We start from the raw sequence: 22,403 nt of genomic DNA, 5'->3' as shown, positions 1-22,403 counted from the left end.
GAAACGTGTCTTTGAAATCCCAAACCACGGCAGGGTTTGGGCAGATGTAAGGGAGAAGCAGTGGTTCTTCTGCCCCTAAGGCCAAGACACCCCAGCTCTGCAGGCAACACAGAGTTAACTACCCACTAGCTTTGAGAAGCACAAAGGTACATCACTGCAACATGCCTAACATTTACATTGCCTCTCTCTGCTCATTAAACAGGTTTTGGTTAAATAATGAACAAACTGTATTACAGACTCCGATGAGAATTCCAAAATTATAAATCAACTGGGAAAGCCCATAGGGGCAGACAGGCAGGGAGGGGGGGAGAAGGATAATATTGACTAATATAAAGGGCGCAGCTTGACAGTGGATATTCCTGCCACACCTGATCAAACACACTCCGTGGGGGGAGGGGAAAGACAGCAAGAGAGGGGAGATGGGACAAGACAGCCTGAAATTTGCATCCGGAAAAGATTAAAACGGATTCTTTGGGGATAGAGAAAATACATAATATATATTACTATAAATGCAAAACTGTACTAAAAGCTAACTCAAATGTCAAAGATTACAGCTTGAATAAATTTAAATATAAAAGCCATGTGCTTCTTGAGTTAATGAGAGAGACATAAAAGGACAAACTGGGCCAGAAGACTGAAGAGAGCCTTAGGCTGCCTTTGCTGGGTAATGGGTTCAGGGCACAGCAGCAACTCTAGTCAGAGGCTTCCCTCCATAGCTCTGACCCCTGAGGAAGAACTGGAGAATCCCATTACTCTTCCAGCCTACACTACATTTGCTGTTTTTAAAAAATTAAGATGTAGGGGCGCCCGGATGGCTCAGTTGTTAAGCGTCTAGGCTTCGGCTCAGGTCATGATCCCTGGGTCCTGGGATGAAGCCACACATTGGGCTCCCTGCTCAGCAGGAAGCCTTCTTCTCTCTCTCCTGCTCCCCCTTCTTGTGTTCTCTCTCACACACTCTCTCTCTCTCTCTGTGCCAAATAAATAAATAAATAAATCTTTTTTTTTTTTTTTTTTAAATTAAGATGTAATTTACATGCCATGAAATTTACCCTTTTAAGGGCGCCTGGGTGGCTCAGTGGGTTAAGCCTCTGCCCTCAGCTCAGGTCATGGTCTCAGGGTCCTGGGATCGAGCGCATTGGGCTCTCTGCTCAGCAGGGAGCCTGCTTCCCTTCCTCTCTCTCTCTGCCTGCCTCTCTGCCTACTTGTGATCTCTGTCTGTCAAATTAATAAATAAAATCTTAAAAAAAAAGAATTTACTCTTTTAAAGCATACAATTCAATGTTTTAAAATACATTCACATAGTTGTACAACCATGACCACTATCTAATTCCAGAACATTTTCATCACTCCAAAAAGAAACCCTGTACTCATTTGCAGTCACTCCCCAGACCCCCTCCCAGCCCCTGGTAACCACACATCTAATTTAACTTTCCACAAGAACCTCCTAAAAGGATTCCTAAGAGGGCTTAAAGACCAAATGGGGGCAGCAGTTAAGTCTCACTGATGGTGAGCTAAGGTTTTATCCAAAATAGCAACATGCAAACTTTGCTCTTAGGTACCCTGTACCTTCCAAGTGCAACCGTCACTTTAGATTTGGTATTAGACTATTTTATTACTCTAAATGCTACAAAGTATGCAGTCATCATGCAGTTTGGGCAAACACTAACTGCAAAGGTAGTCCAGAGACATGTATCTGTGAGAATAACTGGTATGGACTTAGCTAACCTTATTAGAGACAATGGACTTATTTCTTCCATAATGCTAAGATAATACTCCTGGAAGGGTAGATAGTGCTTATCTACTTAAAAGATTCTCTTTTTACAAGAAGAAAAAAAAATCATTTTGGTTTACTGACAATGTCCAATAACTACCCATTTCCAACAGTGATATTCTTAACCAACCATGCCAGCAGATAGCCGAGAAAAAAGCAAATCAAAAGCCTTTTTATAGGAAAAGTCTAAGCCCAAGTCAATTTCATGAGTTAAACTGAATGGAAGTTCTCGAATTCCTGCCACACCTCCTCCAATCTAGATGGGACACCATTCCCAGCCATACAGAGCAGGCAGTCCCTTCAGTTTCTCTTTCCAAGTTCAAAACCCTTTCCCAGCCTCCTACCACTAACACATTAATAGGCTTCCAAGAAAGTAGTCCTCCTGACACTGCCAATCAGAAAAATCTGTTTGTCTCAGTAAAAGAAACAAGAAATTGGTCATGGACTACAGGGTCCAGGACCACAGGGGCAGCTGACCCATAAACTTGCTCCTGGAAGCCAGCACTATGTGGGGGGTCAGAGCCAATCAGAGGACTATGAAATGTTCCGTTTTGGGTCCACTCTGTCATTTTTTCAGGCAGGTAATATGTTAAAACCTAAAAACAATGGGCAACCTTGGCAGGCACCACTTCAACATCTGCCCTAGAAAATAATACCACCTTCTTCCTTGCTCTAGGAGAAAGCTTGGCAACACCCAGCTATGTTATAGTACCACTGACAGGTCTGGCTCCTCAGCACATTCTGGTTTTATTAGTTTCAAGCAGCAGATAATCTGGATTCCTGACTCAAAGATATAGGAAAATTAAGCAGCAGACTCAACTCTGGCAGCTCTTAGTTAGTCTAGAAACCCCAAGTCCTGAACTGCACCACTCACCACAGATAGGGTCTCTTGAGATATGTCAAGGAAATGTCAGAGTAGAGAAAACAAGTATGGGATATGGATTAGACGGCAAGCAGGAAATGTAGCTCTGTCAGGAGAGCAGCACCATCTCATCCCCTCAAGTCTGCAGAGTGCCCAAAAGGCCTACAAGGCTACTCCAGTCTCATCTCAGCCATTTTGGGTGTTTCCAAACACATACAACATAATACTGTGTATCAACTGTTTGTCAAATGTTTCCCAGTATACTAACATGTTCAGTCCTCTTCACGTCTCTTAAAAGATAGTACAGTTGACCCTTTAACAAACCCATGGGTTTGGGGCACCAACCCCCTTGCAGTTGAAAATCCATGTATAACTTTTGACTTCCCCAAAACTTAACTACTAATAGCCTGTTAACCAGGTACCTTACTGATAACATAAGCAGTAGATTAAAACATATTTTGTATGTCATAAGTATTATATATTATAGTCTTACAAAAAAGTAGCTAGAAGAAAGAAAATGTTATTAAGAAAGTCATGGTGGGGGGAACGGGGAGGAAGCTAGTGCAGTCAGTAGAACATATAACTCTTGCCCTTAAGGTTTTGAGTTCAAACCCAACATTGGGTGTAGAGATTACTTGGGAAAAAAAAAAAAGTTATAAGGAAGGGCAAATATATTTACAGTACTATACTGCATGTACTGAAAAAAAAAATCCATATATAAGTGGACCTACCTACATGGTTCAAATCTGTTCAAGGATCAACTACAGGCTGAAACTTTTGGCCACCAAAGAGTTGTAAATACCTACTCCCTATATTTTCTTTCTAATTGGGATAGGTAAGCTTTATCTGTAAAGTTAAAAAAAAAATCTGTGCAAGTGGCCAACTTCCTAAAGCAGCCAAGTCACTTACAGTACAGGGCATAAAATAAGAACATGCCAACTAGTTGTAGCTTTAACCCCACTAACTGGCTAATAACCACTTCCTCTATACTTGATCTTTGGCTAACATTTCTGATACTTTTCAAAAGAGTGAAACTGCTCCTTTAAAAAAACATGTAGAGAATGCTTAGATAACTTCAGCCCATGTTTAGGAAAGTAGTAAGAAATTTTTCTCCAGATACTCTCCTACATTTCTCATGAAAGGAAAAATTTTATTACTCACTTAACTTTCAGAAACCTAAAACTATTTCAATTGTTGTCTTAGATATGTTACTAAGATATGTTACTTAGATATGTTACTAGCTAAAGACCATTCCAGGAATATAAAATTCAAAAGCCCTTTATGGTTGACAGAGGAACACAGCTCTGAGGCTTTCCCCTTCAATCTCTCTCCCCTTGAAAAACCCAACGGTGTTGAGATTTGCCTCCTCCTTTGATACATACATATACAAAAGGAGGAACTTCCTGTGTACATTCTCCTCTAATTGTATGAACAGAAGCAATGTAGACCAGGGCACTAATCCAGGCCTGAATTCTAGTTTTGACTCCACCTCTCAGAATCAATGTGACCTCAACTAAATCACTTAAAATGTCTCTGGGCTTCAACTTCATTCATAAAAAGGGGACAATATCTGCTACACCTCCTTCACAGGAGGTGTGTAAAAAGTTCAATAAGGTAATAAACATGAAAGAGGCTTTGAGAATTCTAAACATATGAATATTAGTTATTACAATCAGGAAAACAGGGAGTAAAAAAAGGGACAAATGATTTTGGGAACACATGAAGACCAAAAGATCTATATTACACACAATTAAAGCCCTAAAAGTGACAAAGACTTTCCATAAGAGAAGGGTTTTATTGCAAGTACTTAAAATCTGACTTGTAACAAATAATAATAAGACTTCACTTGTGCCACCAACTTGCTACCTCAGGGCATGCATGGGGCAGAGAAAGAAAGTAGTTAAAACAAGACCAAAAGTAACTTTAGTATAACTCAATCAATAAAGGGAGCTTATAATTCTATGAATGCTGATTCCCTAGTAAAGTGGGATACCGCACCAGGAACTCAAGGAAAAGGATCAGCAATGCAGTATACCAGGGTCAAACTATACCCGTGCGCCAAATGTGGCTTGTACTGGTTTTTGAAAAAAAATTTTATTTATCACTCATTCGTGTAAGTATTAACTGTGTCTGCTTTTGAGCTACAACAGCAGAACTGAGCAGGTGCACAGCTGCTATGGCCTGCAAAGCCTACAATATTTACTATACAGTCCCTTGCAGAAGAAGTTTGTCTATCCCTGCAATAAATCAAACATATGGTTTTTTACCAGTATAAAAAATCCTTCTTAGATATGGGGACTTACCTGTTATATTGTTTAGAACCTCCTTTAGATGACTGAAACTATGCAGCAGAGGATCCCGTTCTTCATCCTATAACACACAGGTTTAAAAAAAAAAGTATCAGACAAAGAGGGAAAAGGAAATAGCAGACAGATCAAGGGCATTTTGAATCCAATGATTAAGTTTCCCTTCTGAGGAAAAGAAGTTAGCCATGGTTCAGCTTTCCAGTTCCCCAATCTTCTATTTCATAAAGATATTCTGGGTTTACCTAAAATAGTAAATCCTGAAATACTAATCTATACCATAACCACAGACTTAAGCTACCAGAGATTATTACCAGGGACTTCATATATGCTATGGTCTGAATGTGTATGTCCCCCCAAAACTTTTATGTAGGAACGCCTGCGTGGCTCAGGTGGTTAAGCGACAGCCTTTGGCTCAGGCCTTGATCTTGGAGTCCTGGGATCGTGTTCCACGTCTGGCTCCCTACTCCGTGGGGAATCTGCTTCTCCCTCTGACCCCCCTTCTCGTGCTCTCTAATAAATAAATAAAATTAAAAAAAAAAACTTGTATGTAAAAATCCTAATGTCCATGTGATGGTATAAGAGGTAAAGCCTTTAAAACATAGGTGGTTAGGGCCTTCAGAAGGTGGGTGAGGGCTCTGTCCTCATGAATGGAACGAATACCCTTAAAAGAGAGTCCCAAGAGGGCGCCTGGGTGGTTCAGTTGGTTAAGCGACTGCCTTCAGCTCAAGCCACAATCCGGGAGTCTTGGGATTGATTCCACGGGAAATCTGCTTCTCCCTCTGCCCTTCTCCTACTCATGCTCTCTCTTGATCACTTTCTCAAGTAAATAAATAAAATCTTAAAAGAATGAATGAATGAATGAGGCCCAAGATTGCTTCCCTACTCCTTTCCATGTGAGGAAAAGTCTGAAACCCAGAAGAGGACTCTCACCTGACCATGCTGGCACCCTGATCTTGGACTTCCAGTCTCCAGAACTGTGAGAAATAAATTTCTCTTGTTTATAAGCCACCTAATCTGTGGTACTCTGTTATAGCATCCCAAAAGACTAAGATAATATATTATTCTATCTCTTTTCCTTCTTTATACTCATTACATAATCATACATATCCATTTCAAAGACATTGCTAGCTCCACTCTCACTTCTAAACCATTTTTATTTCTATTTTTTTAAGATTTTATTTTTGGGGTACCTGGCTGGCTCAACTGGTACAGCAGGTAACTCTTGATCTCAGGGTTGTAGGTTCAAGCCCTGCATTGGGTGCAGAGATTACTTAAATAGTAAATCTGGGGGTAAAAAAAAAGTCTTGAGCCTGGGTGGCTCCATCTGTGGGCATCTGCCTCTGGCTCAGGTCATGGCCTCAGTGTCCTGGGACTGAGCCCCACATCGGGATCCCTACTCAACAAGGAGTCTTCTTGAACATACATATGCAACAAAGAAAGCCAGCTTTACAATAGGTAATTTCTTAGTCATCTGATTGGCAAGATATGGTCTGCTCTATATACTCCCAAGGACTACCATCAACATGCCACACTGCATGTATCAATTTGATAGCTAATTATAGTCCTAGGGAATCTAAAGGTAAGGCATCTTTCAGACATTTTGAGGCATATTTAAGAGGTCCCAAATGCTACCTTCAGTTGTCTACAAAAATAGCCAGAAGAATATATCATCTTTTGGGTCCCAGAGGACAAAAAGGCCTATAAATTTGACACTAGTTGGAATAAAACAGAAGGGTCCTTTATAGGGGTGCCGGGGTAGCTCAGCTGGCTAAGCATCCAACTCCTGGTTTCAGCTCAGGTCATGATCTCAGGGTCATGAGCTCAAGCCCCACATCAGTCTGCTTCCCCTTTCTTCCTCTGTCCCTCCTCCCACTCGTGCATTATCTCTCTAAAATAAATAAATAAATCTTTAAAAAGTAAAAGGGTCCTTGATACCAAGAACAACTCTGAGTTCCTACTATTCTCATTATTACAGAAAAATTGATTACTGTTTTAACCATGCATCCCTTACAACTCAGGGACCAAACTATCTGTTCATTCCCCCACTTACCAGTGGAGTATGAGTGCTCCATCGGGCATTACGTTTGATTGCCCCAACCACAATGTTAATCTCCCCTTGAATGATGTAAATATTTTTATCCACCATCCTGGTAAACCTATCAAAACAGTTAAAAGGTAGTTAATATTTAGTTACTCAGGGCATATCCATGTTTAAATCAGTACCTGATAAGGTCAGAATTATGATTTAACTTCTCAGTACCATGACTTCCCACCAGTAATACCAGGATGGGATGAAATCCATCTTATGTTATGAATCCAGCTACCTAGCTCTCCTAGAGGTCTCCAAAAGTTCAAGATACAAGTCAAAAAGTATCAATCCAGAATTTCTCTAAAGTACCTAACAATCTCTAGCAAGCATGTCAAATTCTTAAAAGTCGATTGTCCCCAAAATCTCTCCTGTGAGGATTTCAGGTATGCAGATGTATCTGTTACTAGTTTGTTAAGGATACATTTCAGATCTTCCCTTTGTTCTTTTTTATTCCCTCAATAAAGCAACAACGGAACTTTGGGTTTAAAGAAATGAATGAAGGCTGTTAGAAAAACGGCCTTGGTTTGGAAACCACAGTTACAATGTCAACTTACAGACTACATCCATTCTACCAAGTCAGCTCCAGAAAACTGGATAGTGGCAGTGATACAACCTTTAAAAAGTATGAAAGGTCAAGTTCACTTACTTAGAGCAGGAACTCTCTAATAAGACAGATTGAAAGGCAGACTCATTTTAAAGCTCCTTCTGTATGAATCTCTGAAGTGAAGCTAAAATACTACTTTAGTACTTTAAGTGTTCCCAACTGAATTATCACAGGATTTTCTTTGCTGCCTAGGACAGCACTTGGAGAAAATATTTAATTCTCTTCCCAGGTGAAAATATAAAAAAAAAATGGTATCTTCTCAGCATAAAGAAAAATGTTGGAGCATGTAAAACTACTTTCCACTTTCCATTATTTAGAAACCCTCCTCACAAGGACAAAATTTTAAAAAGAAAGGGAAAGGACTACAGAGACATACAGTTAGACAAACATTTAGATCAGGCTCCAGGAAAGTTAAAACAGTAAGCCTAACAGAGTAAGGGGGAAAAGAATTCCACAAATACTACTTATTAAGCACCTACTATGCATAAGGAATCTTTTAGAGTTCTAAGGATACAAAGCAAATAAGACATGGATAGAGCGCTCAGACATATGGAATGGGAAAAAAAGACAAACTGTAGTATATAACTCTATGTTTATGTAAAAAAATCAACCAACTCACCCACCCTATATAAATTACTAGATTTGTTTTTGAAAATATGCGGTATGTAACATACAGTACAATATGAAAAGCAAAAGAACAGCTTGTATCCAAATTAAGAATAGTACAACTGAAGTCTCTGTGTATTCTCCCTAATCATATCCTCCTCTTTTTCATTTATAGGTCTCACTATTCTAAATCTGATGTTTATTAAACTTTTATGTTGCTTTATACTCTTACTTCATTGATACATATTTTTAAAAGATAGTATTATTGGGGCGCCTCTGTGGCACAGTCGAGCCCCGCAGAGAGCCTGCTTCCCTTCCTCTCTCTGGCTGCCTCTTTGCCTACCTGTGATCTCTGTCAAATAAATAAATAATCTTTAAAAAATAGTATTATGCTGCATATTTCTGTATTTTATTTAATTGATATAATATTGCACGTATTTTTCTGATATTCTATCTTTTCCTTGAAACATTATGTTTGTGAGTCATCCATGTTGCTAAGTGTACTTAATGTATTTGTTCAAATTAATATACACTTGTGTAAACAGAGAATAAAAGGTCTGGGCAGGGGCACCCAAGTGGCTCAGGTGGCTTGCTGTCTGACTTGATTACCGCTCAGATCATGGTCTCAGGGTGAGATTGGGCCCATGTCCAGCTCTCCACTCAGTGGAGAGTCTGCTTGAGATTCTTTCCCTCTGCCCTACTGCCCTGGCTCATTACGTGCACATACTCTCTCTCTCCCCCAAACAAATAAACCTTTAAAAAAAAAAAAAAGGTCTGGGCAGGAGGCGCCTGAGTGGCTCAGTGGGTCAAGCCTCTGCCTTCAGCTCAGGTCATGATCTCAGGGTCCTGCAATCAAGCCCCACATCGGGCTCTCTGCTCAGCGGGGAGCCTGCTTCCTCCTCTCTCTCTCTCTGCCTGCCTCTCTGCCTACCTGTGTTCTCTGTCTGTCAAATAAACAAATAAAATCTTTAAAGAAAAAAAAAAAGGTCTGGGCAGATGTACCCCAAACTCAACAACCATAGTTATCTCTAGAGACAATATTGTAAAATCAGGGTGTAATCAGAGGACACTTTAACCTTACCTATAATGTTTTAAATTTTTATAGGGAGAATATATTACTATACCATCAATATAATCTAAAATTAGTAACGAAGAAAGAAAGAAGATATAATTTCTGCCCATGAGGCATTTACAGAGTCTAATGGGATCTAAAAGAAAATGAGCCATAGATATACAGAAAAAATACATTCCTCCAGTAGGACCATTTGCACATTTTGCATAAGACAGGGCCCCCAGAAAACAAGAAGTATGAAAACCATTATAATAAAGGGAAGAAGGCACAAATTTTGTCCAGGACCATAAAAGCCCCTTCAAATCCACAACAGAATCCAATATAATAAAACATTTATATTAATGACAATGTAAAGAAACAACTAGGTTAAAAAGAAAGAAAGAGGGGCGCCTGGGTGGCTCAGTGGGTTAAGCCGCTGCCTTCGGCTCAGGTTATGATCTCAAAGTCCTGGGATCGAGTCCCGCATCGGGCTCTCTGCTCAGCAGGGAGCCTGCTTCCCTCTCTCTCTCTGCCTGCCTCTCTGTCTGCTTGTGATTTCTCTCTGTCAAATAAATAAATAAAATCTTAAAAAAAAAAAAAAAGAAAGAAAGAAAAAAGAAACGAAAACAACTAGGTTAGTCCCAGGAGATTTATCTGCTTTCCAAATGCCCTAGGCACATAGCAATGTTCTCTCCTGAGAAGATTCAACAATGAAAACATAACAACAATAAGAGGGAGGAGAACCAAGAAATAGAAAATGACCAAATTAAAAAATAAATAAAAGGATCAGAAAAGAAAAGATAAAATCTCTAGTATGGTTCCCTCCTTAAATTACTTAGGCCAGATGAATATGCTTTATACCTCTGGAAGGATTTTGAAGAAATGGCTAACAGAGGTTGCCTCCAAAAAAGGAAGTGGGGAACTGGGATGAGAGGAAGGCTTAATTTTCTCTGTATATCCTTTTGTATCTCTTGAATTTTGTGTCACACATATATATTTACCTACTACCTATTTTTAAATTAGAATAATGCAGGGGTGCTTGGGTGGCTCAATCAGTTGAGCCACCGAGTTGAGCCATCTTAATTCCCACTTGGCCCCACTTGCATTTGTGGGTGCACTCTCAAATACATCAATCTTTAAAAAAAAAAAAAATACTTAAAGGGATACGTGGGTGGCTCAGTCATTAAGCACCTGCCTTTGGCTCATGTAATGACCCCAGGGTCCCAGAACCAAGTCCCACATCAGGCTTCTCCCTCTGCCTGCCACTCCCTCTGCTTGTGCTCTCTCTATCCCTCTCTTTCTCTCTGACAAATAAATTAATTCTTTTTTTTTTTTAATATTTTATTTATTTATTTGACAGAGATCACAAGTAGGCAGAGAGGCAGGCAGAGAGAGAGAGGAGGAAGCAGGCTCCCCACTGAGCAGAGAGCCCGACGCGGGACTCGATCCCAGGACCCTGAGATCATGACCTGAGCCGAAGGCAGCGGCTTAACCCACTGAGCCACCCAGGCGCCCCTAAATTAATTCTTTTAAAAAATAAATAATATGAAAATAAAATAATTTTTTTAAAATATTTTTTAAAAAATTAGAATAGTGAAGAGTAGTTGTATTATTCCATATGTAAAGGATTAAGAGCAGTCATCAAAGTTAATTAACATTTACTTCAGTCAATCAGATATTATTACCTAATACATGCTAAGCAAAATACTACGCACAGCATACAGAATTGTCACTACCCACCCACAAGGAATTTATAATCTAGTAGATTAGATAAAACATACATATACACACAAACCCATATACATTTCCGATGCATGAGTAATACACAGTGTCACAGTAGTGGAACAAAGAAAATTACTTCTGGCAGAGGGCTCCGGAAAGGCAACTGAAAGACAGGATTCAGGGTTGTATTTTTTAGATTTATTTATTTATTTATTTATTTTAAAGATTTCTTATTTATTTATTTGACAGAGAGAGAGATCACAAGTAGGCAGAGAGGCAGGCAGAGAGAGAGAGAGAGGGAAGCAGGCTCCCTGCTGAGCAGAGAGCCTAATGTGGGACTCGATCCCAGGACCCCGAGATCATGACCTGAGCTGAAGGCAGCGGCTTAACCCACTGAGCGAACCAGGCGCCCCTAGATTTATTTTTTTACCTGAGAGAAAGTGTGACAGAGTGAGCAGGGGGAGGAGCAGAGGGAAAGGGAGAGAAGCCAACTTTTCACAAAGCCTGGAGCCTGACAGCATGGGGCTTGATCTCAGGAATCCAAGACCATGATCTGAGCTGACATCAAGAGCCAGCTGCTTAATTGAGCCACCCAGGAGCCACCAGACCAGATTCAAATAGTCAAAAATATAAGGAAAAAAATGGCAACGGTAAAGGCTCATAGGTAGGAAAATTTAGTAGGTATTTAGGGGATTATGGTTATTCTAAACTGATTGGAATATTATTCCTAGGGGAATAACAGGAGATAAAGCTAGAACAGCAAGTGTGGGGCATATCATGGATGGCCTTCAATATATAGTTATCATTCAGTAGGTGTAGGCATTCAGTAGGAATACCTACCATTATAAAAAATATTTTGGTAGTGCCTAGGTGGCACAGTCAGCTAAGTGTCAGACTCTTGATTTCATCTGGAGTCATGATCTCAGGGTTGTGAGATCTAGCCCTGTGTCAGGCTCTGCACTTAGCATGAGTCTACTTGTCCCTCTCCCTCTGCTCTTTAACCGGCTTGCAGTCTATCTCTAAAATGAATAAACAAATCTTGTAAAAAATTTTTTGAAAGGCCTATAAAAGGACACTATAAAATAAGAGTATTTAATTTCTCTTTCAAAGAACTAAGAGAATGAGAGAAACACTCATACTGAAAATAACATAGCAACAGGTAAATGACAACAGTATACTACAAATTGCAAATTTTTTTAAGTGAATTAATTAATTAATTAAAGGATCTACCACCTATTTGGAAGGTTTCCCAGAGAAAATAAATTTTGAACTGGGATTCCAACTGAAGTAATCAACCTAACATTTGATGAAAAGTGAATAAGCACCCAAAGCTAAGAACTTTCTTTTTTTTTTTTTTTTTAAGAATTTTATTTATTTGACAGAGAGAGATCACAAGTAGGCAGAGAGGCAGACAGAGAGAGAGGAGGAAGCAGGCTCCCCGCCGAGCAGAGAGCCCGATGTGGGGCTCGATCCCAGGACCCTGGGATCACGACCTGAGCCGAAGGCAGAGGCTTTAACCCACTGAGCCACCCAGGCACCCCAGCTAAGAACTTTCTAAGACAGTGAAGATCTAAGCAAAAAATCATTTTCCCAAGCTTCTTTTCTTAGTAAAAAAGAAACAACTAGAGGATGAAGAGAAATTCTTTTCAAGGACCATACAGAGTTGCTTCATCTCCTGCCAGGCCCCTGAGCACTTTTCTCCTCACAGAGGTCTTCTTCCAAGGGAATCTGCCCTTCAGCTTCAAATGGGAAGCTCAGTGAACCACTTGCTGGAACCCTTTGTCACAAGGTCACGAAGAGAGTGCCCGGGTGGCTCAGTCAGTTATGTGTCTGCCTTCCACTCAGGTCATGATCCCAGGGTCCTGGGATTGAGTCCCCCACTGGACTCCCTGCTCAGTGGGGAGTTTGGTTCTCCCTCTCTCTCTACCCCTCCCCAATGCTCATGCTTGTGCATGCACACTCTCTCTCTCACTCTCCCACGCTCTAATAAATAAAATCTTCAAAAAAAGAATTTTAAAAAATAAAGCATTCATTTCTAAAACAGCACAAAGGCCTGCAGAGACCTTATATAAGTATGGTAGAAAAGAATTTAAGATCTATCTTGTATCAGAAATAACATGAGAAGGAACAACGAAATAAGCAGCAACTAACATCCCTAGCCAGGTAAGCCACTGGCCCAGAGACTCTAAGCCACACATATCCTTTAAAAGTACTGTATGTTTGGGGTGCCTGGGTGGCTCAGTGGGTTAAGCCTCTGCCTTTGGCTCAGGTCATGATCCCAGGATCCTGGGATCGAGCCCCGCATTGGGCTCTCTGCTCAGCGGGAAGCCTGCTTCTCTTTCTCTCTCTCTCTGCCTGCCTCTCTGCCTATTTGTGATCTCTGTCAAATAAATATATAAAAATAAATAAATAAAATTTTTAAAAAAATTTAAAAGTACTGTATGTTTAAAGCTGAGTCTATAGCATTCCCCTGGTGCTTTGTGGCATCCCAGTTACTCACCCCAAGAGGATCCAAAGAGGAGTCACTCTATCAACTAGCAACTCCCTCTAGATCGGAACAAAAGCACGAGAAACAGAAACAATAAATTGGATCCTTATTTCATGGAATTTTTAAAAAAAAATCTATTTCAATGAACTACAGACTTAAATGTGAAAAAGGAAATCTGAAAACTTTTAGAAGATAATATACAAGAATATTTTTATAATCTCAGCACAGAAGAGAAGCACCTAAACAGAAAACAAAAAGCATAGCCAGTTAAAAAAACTGGTAAATTAAACCATGTTAAAATTAAAGACATTTGTTCAAAAAACACCATGAAAAAAGAGGGAAAAGATAGGTCACAAACTCAGAGAAAATACTGGTATATCTTAGACACATAACTAATAAAGAAGCAATATCCATAATATAAAATGTTACAAAAACTGTAAGAATAGACATATAAACATGCCCCCAAACTGGCAAGAAACATGAACAGGCATTTCACAGAATAAGGAAATAGAAACAGCAAATAAATATATGAATACATTATTAGCTCCATTAATAATCAAGAAAATTATAAAATATGTTTATGGGATACCATTTTACAAGCACAAAATATTTAACCTGACATTATTAGGAGTTGGTAAAAATGCAGAGCAAGTAGCCAGTGGATATGTAAATTGATACAACTCATCTGGATTACAATTTGGCATCATCTTGCAAAACTGAACAATTTCATATCCTGTATCTCAGCAAGTCCACAGCTAAGACTATATCCCAGAAAACTCACAAAAGATTTAGAATAGTGGCCATGGGAAGGGGGAATGTGACTAACAGAGGATATACAAGCAGCCTCATTGTGGTGATATTCTGTTTTTTAAGCTGGGTAGGGGACACTAATGCCCCATATACGCTATACATATTCTCTATATATGAAACAGACCATCAAAAGTTCCTTCTTTTCTTTTCATTTCTTTTTAAGATTTTATTTATTTATTTGACAGACAGAGATCACAAGTAGGCAGAGAGGCAGGCAGAGAGAGGGGTAAGGAGGCCCCCGCCGAGCAGAGAGCCTTACGCAGGGCTCGATCCCAGAACCCTGAGATCATGACCTGACCCAACGGCAGAGGCTTAATGCACTGAGCCACCCAAGTGCCCCCAAAAGTTCATCCTTTTCAAAATCATGGTCTTTGTACTCTGTCTTTGCACTTGCTGTTCCTTTTCTGTGTTGAATATTTTTTTCTCACTCTCGTCCACCTGGTAAATCGTTACTCAATCCATTCAAAAGTTAATGATAAAGTCAGAATACCACAATGGCTTCAAGAACCAGTTCCAGGAGCAAAACAGTCCTATTACCATCTTAACCATCTTAGCCAAGTTTCTTAGCCTTTTGAGCCCCAGTTTACAATGCTCCATTGCAAAATGAAGACAGTATCTCCTCATCTGTTTGTTGTGAGGCTCCATAAGAAGACTGTAAAGCACTTTGCATGGTATCAGCACTATTTAAACCTCCAAAAAATAGTTGTTATTATAATGCCTGCTCGGGGCACCTGGGTGGCTCGGTGGGTTAAAGCCTCTGCCTTCAGCTCAGGTCATAATCCCGGGGTCCTGGGATCGAGCCCCACATCGGGCTCTCTGCTCAGCGGGGAGCCTGCTTCCCCTTCTCTCTCTCTGCCTGTCTCTGCCTACTTGTGATCTCTGTCTGTCAAATAAATAAATAAAATAGGGCACCTGGGTGGCTCAGTGGGTTAAAGCCTCTGCCTTCGACTCAAGTCATGATCCCAAGATCCTGGGATGGAGCCCCGAGTCAGGCTCTCTGCTCAGCAGGGAGCCCGCTTCCTCCTCTCTCTCTGCCTGCCTCTCTGCCTACTTGTGATCTCTGTCTGTCAAAAAAATAAAATGTTTTAATAAATAAATAAATACTAAAAAATATAATGCCTACTCTTTGAGATCCTCTCTAGCTAACCCACTCCCCCCCAGAGTATTAGTAGTCCTTTCTGTCATCACATTACACTGTATATAGCTCTAAAGAACTGATACTGATTTATAATTATTCATTTAGTCTGTCTCTCCCATGAGTCTATATGCATCTCAGGAAGACACCACGATTTATTCACTTTTTATCCCCAGTGCCTATAAGATAAATGATAAATACTGGAGGAGCAAATGCACAAATGGATGAACTAACATCAAAGACTGACTCTCAATATAGGGCAGCTCATATCCAGCACCTGTAAGAACAACGACTTCATAGAAGTCAGGCAGGCAAGCCTTCTTTCTGCATCCCCTATGTGTTTCTCTATCAGAAGTTACACAGGCTACTCTACAAACAAAAAGAGCCCACATTACCCACCAGTCTATTTTATTTTCACATCTATTTTCCTGAAGTCTCCTCATGGGCTAAATGCATGTCCACATTTCTTCTCAGAAATATGTAATTCTTGGGCACCTGGGTGGCTCAGTCAGTTAAGTGTCTGCCTTCAGCTCAGATTCTGATCTCTGGGTCCTGGGACGGAGCCCTGAGTTAGGCTCTCTGCTCAGTGGGGAGTCTGCTTCTTCCTCTCCCTTTGCCCCTCCCCCAATGTGTGTGTGTGTGTGTGTGTGTGTGTGTGTTTTCTCTCTCAAATAAATAAAATCTTAAAAAAAAAAAGTTGTCCTTATCTAATAAGAAATTAGATTCTCCAAAGGAAAAGACTGCTTCATGGTGCTTTGGTGTCTAATACAGAGCTGTGCAAACCAAGAAAACTGATGGGCTTTCTGAGAGGACAGAAGCTAAATGACCCTCAACTGGCCCTTCCAAGGTTTATCTTCACTCAATCTCTCAAATATTCCAGAGAAGCACTAAAGATACAGCTTGTAAGATTCCCAGAGCTTGCCAAGGAATAGAACACAGTTCTGTGCTAATAAAACATAAACAGCGACCAAGAATTACTGAATTAGTAAACGACTTACTGGATCAAGAAATTTACCCAAAGGGTGGAGGTAAGTGAAAGTCAAACCAGAAAAGAGTTGGTGCCCTGACAGGCCATGAGTAGAAAATCAGGTGTATAATAATCAGGTGACCAGTGTACCTCAGCTCTGCCATGACAACTCCTCCCCCTATGGAGATTCTGAGTCTATCCCAAGTGATATGCAAGGTGAGCCACTAAGATATGTCCAAAGATGTTCTCTGGAGGACAGCTTGGAGATGAAAATGAAGAATGAAACAATGCTTCTTTTTCCCATTCATCTTTTAACCACTCACAGAACCCAAAGTGACAACTAAGGGTGACAGTTTACAGAGTAGGACAAAGATAAAAAGTTAGCCTGTGTGATGATACATAGAGAACTACAGTGATTAAATCTCATAGGGTATGCCCGTCTTACCTATCAGGGGTCCTCATCCACCCATGATGGATAGAATCCAATCCACAGACATATTTGTTCTATCTGGAAAAGCTTTTTAAAGACTTTAACTAGTTGCCAAGAGTTTAAAACACAATGATCTGAATTTTAAGTTTCTCCTGAAAAATGGGAAGACTGGTCATACTGTGCCCACATGCTAGTAACGACAGTCCCTGCTAATACATTTGTACAGTCCTAATACATTTGTACCTGGCTTACTTTGCTCATTTACATTATCTGCCTTTTTATTTACAAGCTTTTTTAAGCTTGTAATCCTTGGTTTATGTGATGGCAACAAATCGTTACATCCACGATCACTTCCATTATGACTGGGGCTCCAAATCAACAGACGCTCTATTATGTTTTCATTTAATTAAACAACTGCTGTTGAATATACTGAAATATAGAAAAAGAACAATAAAAGCTGAACAGCTGCCAATTATATTTACACCAGCCTTTCCAGCCTGATGGTAAAACAAACCTCCTCTTCTCCCTTCAACTCAACTTCACCATTATCCCAACAGAATCATTCTAATCAGTCACACTGAACCACAGGGACAGACTGTGATCAGTCAACAGAAGTGGCAAACAAAGACAAGGATGATCCTTCCAGAGAGTACTGTATAAATACAGTGTGTCTCCTTAAAAGCAGAAACTGCATCTTTTGCCTCTCTAGCTGCCCACACTAGCCAGTCTAAGTATCCCATCAATGAAGTTATTGTCTAAAAGTGGCAGTCATCCTGCATTCTGGAACGTGAAATAGTAGTGGAACTCTGAGTACTACGAGTTCAACTGGGATTGGTGCCTGGCTACTCATAAGGAAAGGTATCTACAACCTGAGCTGCCAGTGAGCCAATAAGCATCACTGTCAAGATTAGAAGGCACTGTCTGTCTACAGTCACCTCTGAAATATAGCTCAAATTCAAGTCTTGAAGGAAGAACAAATTTTCTTTTCTTTTGTTAATTGAAGTATGGTTGACATGCAAAAAAAGAACAAATTTTCTGATTTGGGTAAGGATGGGAGGTGAAAAACTATTCTAACCTAGAAAATGACTTTTTGGTAAGGAAAGGGGAAATCTTTGATGCCTGAGTCACTTCCAGGCCCAAATGAAAAGATGCTGGATTGGTCACACCATCTACTCAAAGACTAGATTGCATACTATGCAAAGTCTATCAACTCAACAAGGCTCAACAGGGCACATCAACCCAGGCAAGAAAGACAGGTTCATCAAACCTGGATACTTCCTAGGCTATATCATTTCACAAGCCACTTTCTATTTTTTTTTTTTTTTTTTTGTAGAAATTCTGCAACTTAGATCAGCAAGTTAAAATACAAACTTATTTCCTGGATCATTTCCATCCCACTTATGTAAAATCAATAAATACAAACAATGCTATCCCCCACCAACACACACACACACACACACACACAATTTCAGGAGAGCAGAGGGCATTAGGTAAGAAGAAACAAGTTTAGTCACTGTCAATCCTATACAGTTTTTCCCTCTAACACATGAGGTTTTGATCTTCCTTGTCACTACCTCACCATGCAAAGTCCTGACTGCCAAGGCCAGACCACGGCACAAGTCAGGGGCACACACTACAACTAAGCCCAGGTACAGATAACACTTTTTGAGTGTCCATCACTTTCCCAAAGGCATTAGGTTGACACTGCTTATCGCTCATACTCTAGGTAGGCCATTGCACATATATGCTACTGCTTTTAAGAAGTGGGTGTAAGTTAAACAGAGCAATCCCTAAACAGACCTTTCTATTTGTATCCTTCAGAGGGCCCAGAGAAGTGCCTTATATACCTGAATTAATGGCATAAAAACTTCTTTGTTGTGAGTAAAAAACACTATTTACACTATTCCTCATCTCTGAAGGCACTCTTCACCCTTGGGGAATTTTACAGTTTTACAATACAGCAGTTTATCAAAGGTTACCACAGTGCCATAAACTTCTTGGAGTTAAACTCCTCCATCATTCACTCTGCTGCCCTGACCCTACCACTTTTAAATTAGCTGAACATCTTTCATGACCTTTTTTTCACCAATACTCAAATCCCTCTCTGTTCTCAGCCAAATATATCATAACAAAGTGGCTCCCTTGTGATTAAACATCGCTTGAGGCCAAATGAAGAGAACACCTTGGGGGGAAATGCCAACCAAAACATACACCAGAAGAGAGTATCTGTAAAAGACTGTGTAATGGAAGAAACAGCCTCAGAAGGTTAAGTCCAGTGTTGACATACAGACCCAGACTGGCAGCTGAGCTGCCCCATAAGTGGAAAGTCTTCTCTTAGCCCAGGTCTCCATAAGACTGGCCTCAATCCTTCCACACCTCTTCTCACTACCTGAGTCTAAGTTGCACTAGTTCATCATCCAGTGATAATAAAGCAGTTCAGTTGTACTAAGGAGGCAGTCACACCGAAGTGGACGCTGTACAGGATCTGCAGAGACCTCATTTCTAAGGTTTAAAAATCAACCCTAAAAAGCAGATCCAATGTTCTTTAGGTTTGCTTTGAGCTTTTGAGGACTGGGCTCTTTAGGAAACAGAAAGCTCTAGAAGAGGGGAGCTAAAGGCTAGGTGAAGCCTGGGAACACAGGAAGAAAGATTCGGGCACCCGAAAAGGATCATAAGCCAGAGATGAAGTCGCCCCTCCGGCCGCAGGGGCCTGACCTTTGCCCCTCTGCATGCCTCCCAGTTCTCTCCGACAACAATCTCTTCCTGTTTAATTATTGTCCCTGCGTTCTTAAGCTACCCGGCTCGTCCAACTTAAGGGCCCGCCTCCCCTCATTCCCTACGGTGATGTCAGGGCTGCCTTCAAGACACTGGAACTCTTAAGAAGAGACTTCGCTGACCTGTCAGCGGATCCAAAATGGCGGGCCTAGTCCCAGGACCCGCAGCCGCTGCTCATGTCCAGCCTGGGCCCCGAAGGCGTCTTTAAGCGACTCTCCCGGCTCTGGTGGCAGATGGGAGAAGGGAAGGAGCCCGCTTCCTGGAAGTTGAGGCCGAAGTCAGGGACCGCACAGTCGGCCAGGAAGACTCGGCCGGAACGGGCGGTGGAGCCGGCTACCTTCCCTGTCAGCTCACTGACGTGGTAACTAGCCTCAGTCTAGCCCGCTGCCTGGTAACTGCGCGAGCCCTGGCACGCACAGCCAATCATAATTTTGTATCGTGAGAAGTGACATTCCACCTACCCAATAGAAAAAGGAAATTGGCTTCGGGGGGCAGGTACAGCCTAAGAAGGCGAGATTACAAGGGACAGAAAAGGGTAGGTAGGGGACAACCAACGGATACGGGGATTCTCTGAGTGACAGTTATAAAAGCCAATAAAAATGAGAAATTTGTGCTGCGCGGTTAGAGAGGTGGAGTTAGGTAGAGTTCGGTTGCAGTGCGCGGTTTAGCTGTGGCTGCTGGGCATTATGGGGAGCAAAGCTACGATTTGCTGGAAAGGGGGCGGGGTCCGTTTTGAGAGCGTGAGCGGGCGACCCTGCTCCCCTGCCCACCACCTGCAACCACCTATCAAAGTCATCTAGGCCAATATCTTGCCCCTTGAGGGATCACTTCCTTTCTAGGCAGCTCTAGGTTCTTTCCGTCCTAGAACCAGTCCTTCAATCTATTCCAACCTCCCCTCCCCCACCCTACCATCTGCCTGCCGTGTTTGGCTTGTCATTAATGTGTCTGTCCCATCCCAACGGTTTCTGTGTCTTGTACCCATTCGTATCATCCACAAATAGAGAAAAAATGAGAGGAAACAGGAATCTTGAATATCTAATCCAGGCCTCAATTTACAGAGCAGGAAACCGAGTCCCCGTGTGCACAGATGGCCCCCCGCGTTCACATAGCTAGTTAATAGCAGAGCAGAGAGACAAATCCAGGTGTCCTCACCCTCAGTCCAGGTCTCCTTTTCACTGCCTCTCACTACCTCTTATGCCTTAGTCTATCAGGCTGTGACTCCCAACTCTGCTCCTCATACTAAGCTTTGGACGTTCCTTATTTGCCTGGAAAAAAGCTAACCATGGGGGTTAGTCAACATCATCAGTAACAGGAAACTTAAGACTTTCCTGTTTGCTTTGGAAATGCTAAGAGACCTAAGGGCTAGATGCCCAGCCCAACATTCACTCTTCTCCCCCAACTGTCTATCCTCTTGCAAGAGATGATAGAGATTGCCAGGATAGAATTACCTAGAAGTCAGAGTGTGTGGGAAGAAGACAGGTGGGTTTTCTCCTTGCTGATTGAGTGGTGGAATTTTCAGCCTATCTGCTGGGATAGAGCCCAGGTGTCCGGATAGACTTGAAGAGACTGCTTAGGGAGTGGAAAAAGATACCAACTTTCTCCCCATTTCTTCCCATTTATGGATGACCCAAATCCAGAGAAACCCCATACCTAACCCCATAGGAATGTGGGAATGGTCTAGATTCCTCTAAATTGAAGAACCCATAAGTCTGAACATCAGACTGGAAGAACTCCTCAACAGTTCCCTGCACCTGCACATTGGGCTCCTGAACTCTGGGTCCAGCTTGGGATTCTTGCCTCTTTCAACCAAAGAGAGTCAGAGGAAGAAAAGACCACCTTAGCACCTCTTTCCACAGTATGTCTGAACCATTGCCATTTCCATTTGAAAACTGGGATTTGGTTTTCTGGGCCTGTCTCAGATTGAGCCAACTGGAAAATCCTAAGTGGACCAAAACTCCCTGTCTTCCTCATCTCCACTCTCATATACCTTCAAAAATTAATCAACCCCAAAGCATGAATGGTTGGGGGGCCTGGCTGGCTCTATCAATGAAGCATGTAACTCTAGATCTCGGGGTTATGAATTCAAGCCCCACATTGGATGTAGAGATTACTTAAAAATAAAATCTTGTAAAAAATAAAAAAATTTAAAAAGCATAAATAGGATTGTGTTAGAAATGAGGACAAGAAAGTTGAACATGGGGGCGCCTGGGTGGCTCAGTGAGTTAAAGCCTCTGCCTTCGGCTCAGGTCATGATCCCAGGGTCCTGGGATCTAGCCCCGCATCGGGCTCTCTGCTCTGCAGGGAGCCTGCTTCCTCCCCCCTTTCTCTCTCTGCTTGCTTCTCTGCCTACTTGTGATTTCTCTCTCTGTGTCAAATAAATAAAATCTTTAAAAAAAAAAAGTTGAACATGCCCATCACCTTACCAGGCAGAACATCTCCCTCTTAGATTTCAGTATCGAGTCCTACATTATGCCTAGGAATAGAAATATGGGGAAAACATGGTACTTGCCCTCCTCCATTTTAGCATCATAGAAGACATTGTATTAGCTGATCTCTTCAGTATGGTGGATGGGATAATAGAAGGTATGTGTAAGAGGGTTGTGGGAGCAAGAAGCTAGACATCTGGCTATCTTGGAAGTTCAGGAAAAGTTTCTCAGAGAAAATGAAACCTGATTAGAGCATAGAAAAATGAGTAGGAGTTGGCAAGATGAAGACTTGAAATATGTTACTGTCAGAAGAAAGGCCAGAGACATGCAGGAAACCACTCCGAAATTAGAGATTAAGACA

General features: G+C 41.3%; 1 protein-coding gene across 4 annotated transcripts in view; it reads right to left on the bottom strand.

The window, feature by feature from the left end:
• Nucleotides 1-19,990, bottom strand: part of GBF1 (golgi brefeldin A resistant guanine nucleotide exchange factor 1) — a 126,989-nt gene extending 106,999 nt beyond the window's left edge. For all 4 annotated transcript variants that reach the window (XM_044240374.1, XM_044240376.1, XM_044240375.1 and 1 more), the window contains exons 1-3: nucleotides 19,739-19,990; nucleotides 6,990-7,095; nucleotides 4,937-5,003 (exon numbers count right to left, since the gene is read on the bottom strand). In XM_044240374.1, coding sequence (XP_044096309.1) covers nucleotides 4,937-5,003; nucleotides 6,990-7,085 — 163 coding nt within the window. In that variant the 5' untranslated portion in view covers nucleotides 7,086-7,095; nucleotides 19,739-19,990. The remainder of the gene's footprint in view (nucleotides 1-4,936; nucleotides 5,004-6,989; nucleotides 7,096-19,738) is intronic.
• Between the last annotated feature and the right edge of the window lie 2,413 nt (nucleotides 19,991-22,403).

The sequence above is a fragment of the Neovison vison genome, chromosome 2, assembly GCF_020171115.1.
Source record: "Neovison vison isolate M4711 chromosome 2, ASM_NN_V1, whole genome shotgun sequence".
Lineage (NCBI taxonomy): Eukaryota > Metazoa > Chordata > Mammalia > Carnivora > Mustelidae > Neogale > Neogale vison.
Note: the sequence above shows the minus strand (reverse complement) of the source record. Positions and strands in the feature narration are given on the sequence as shown.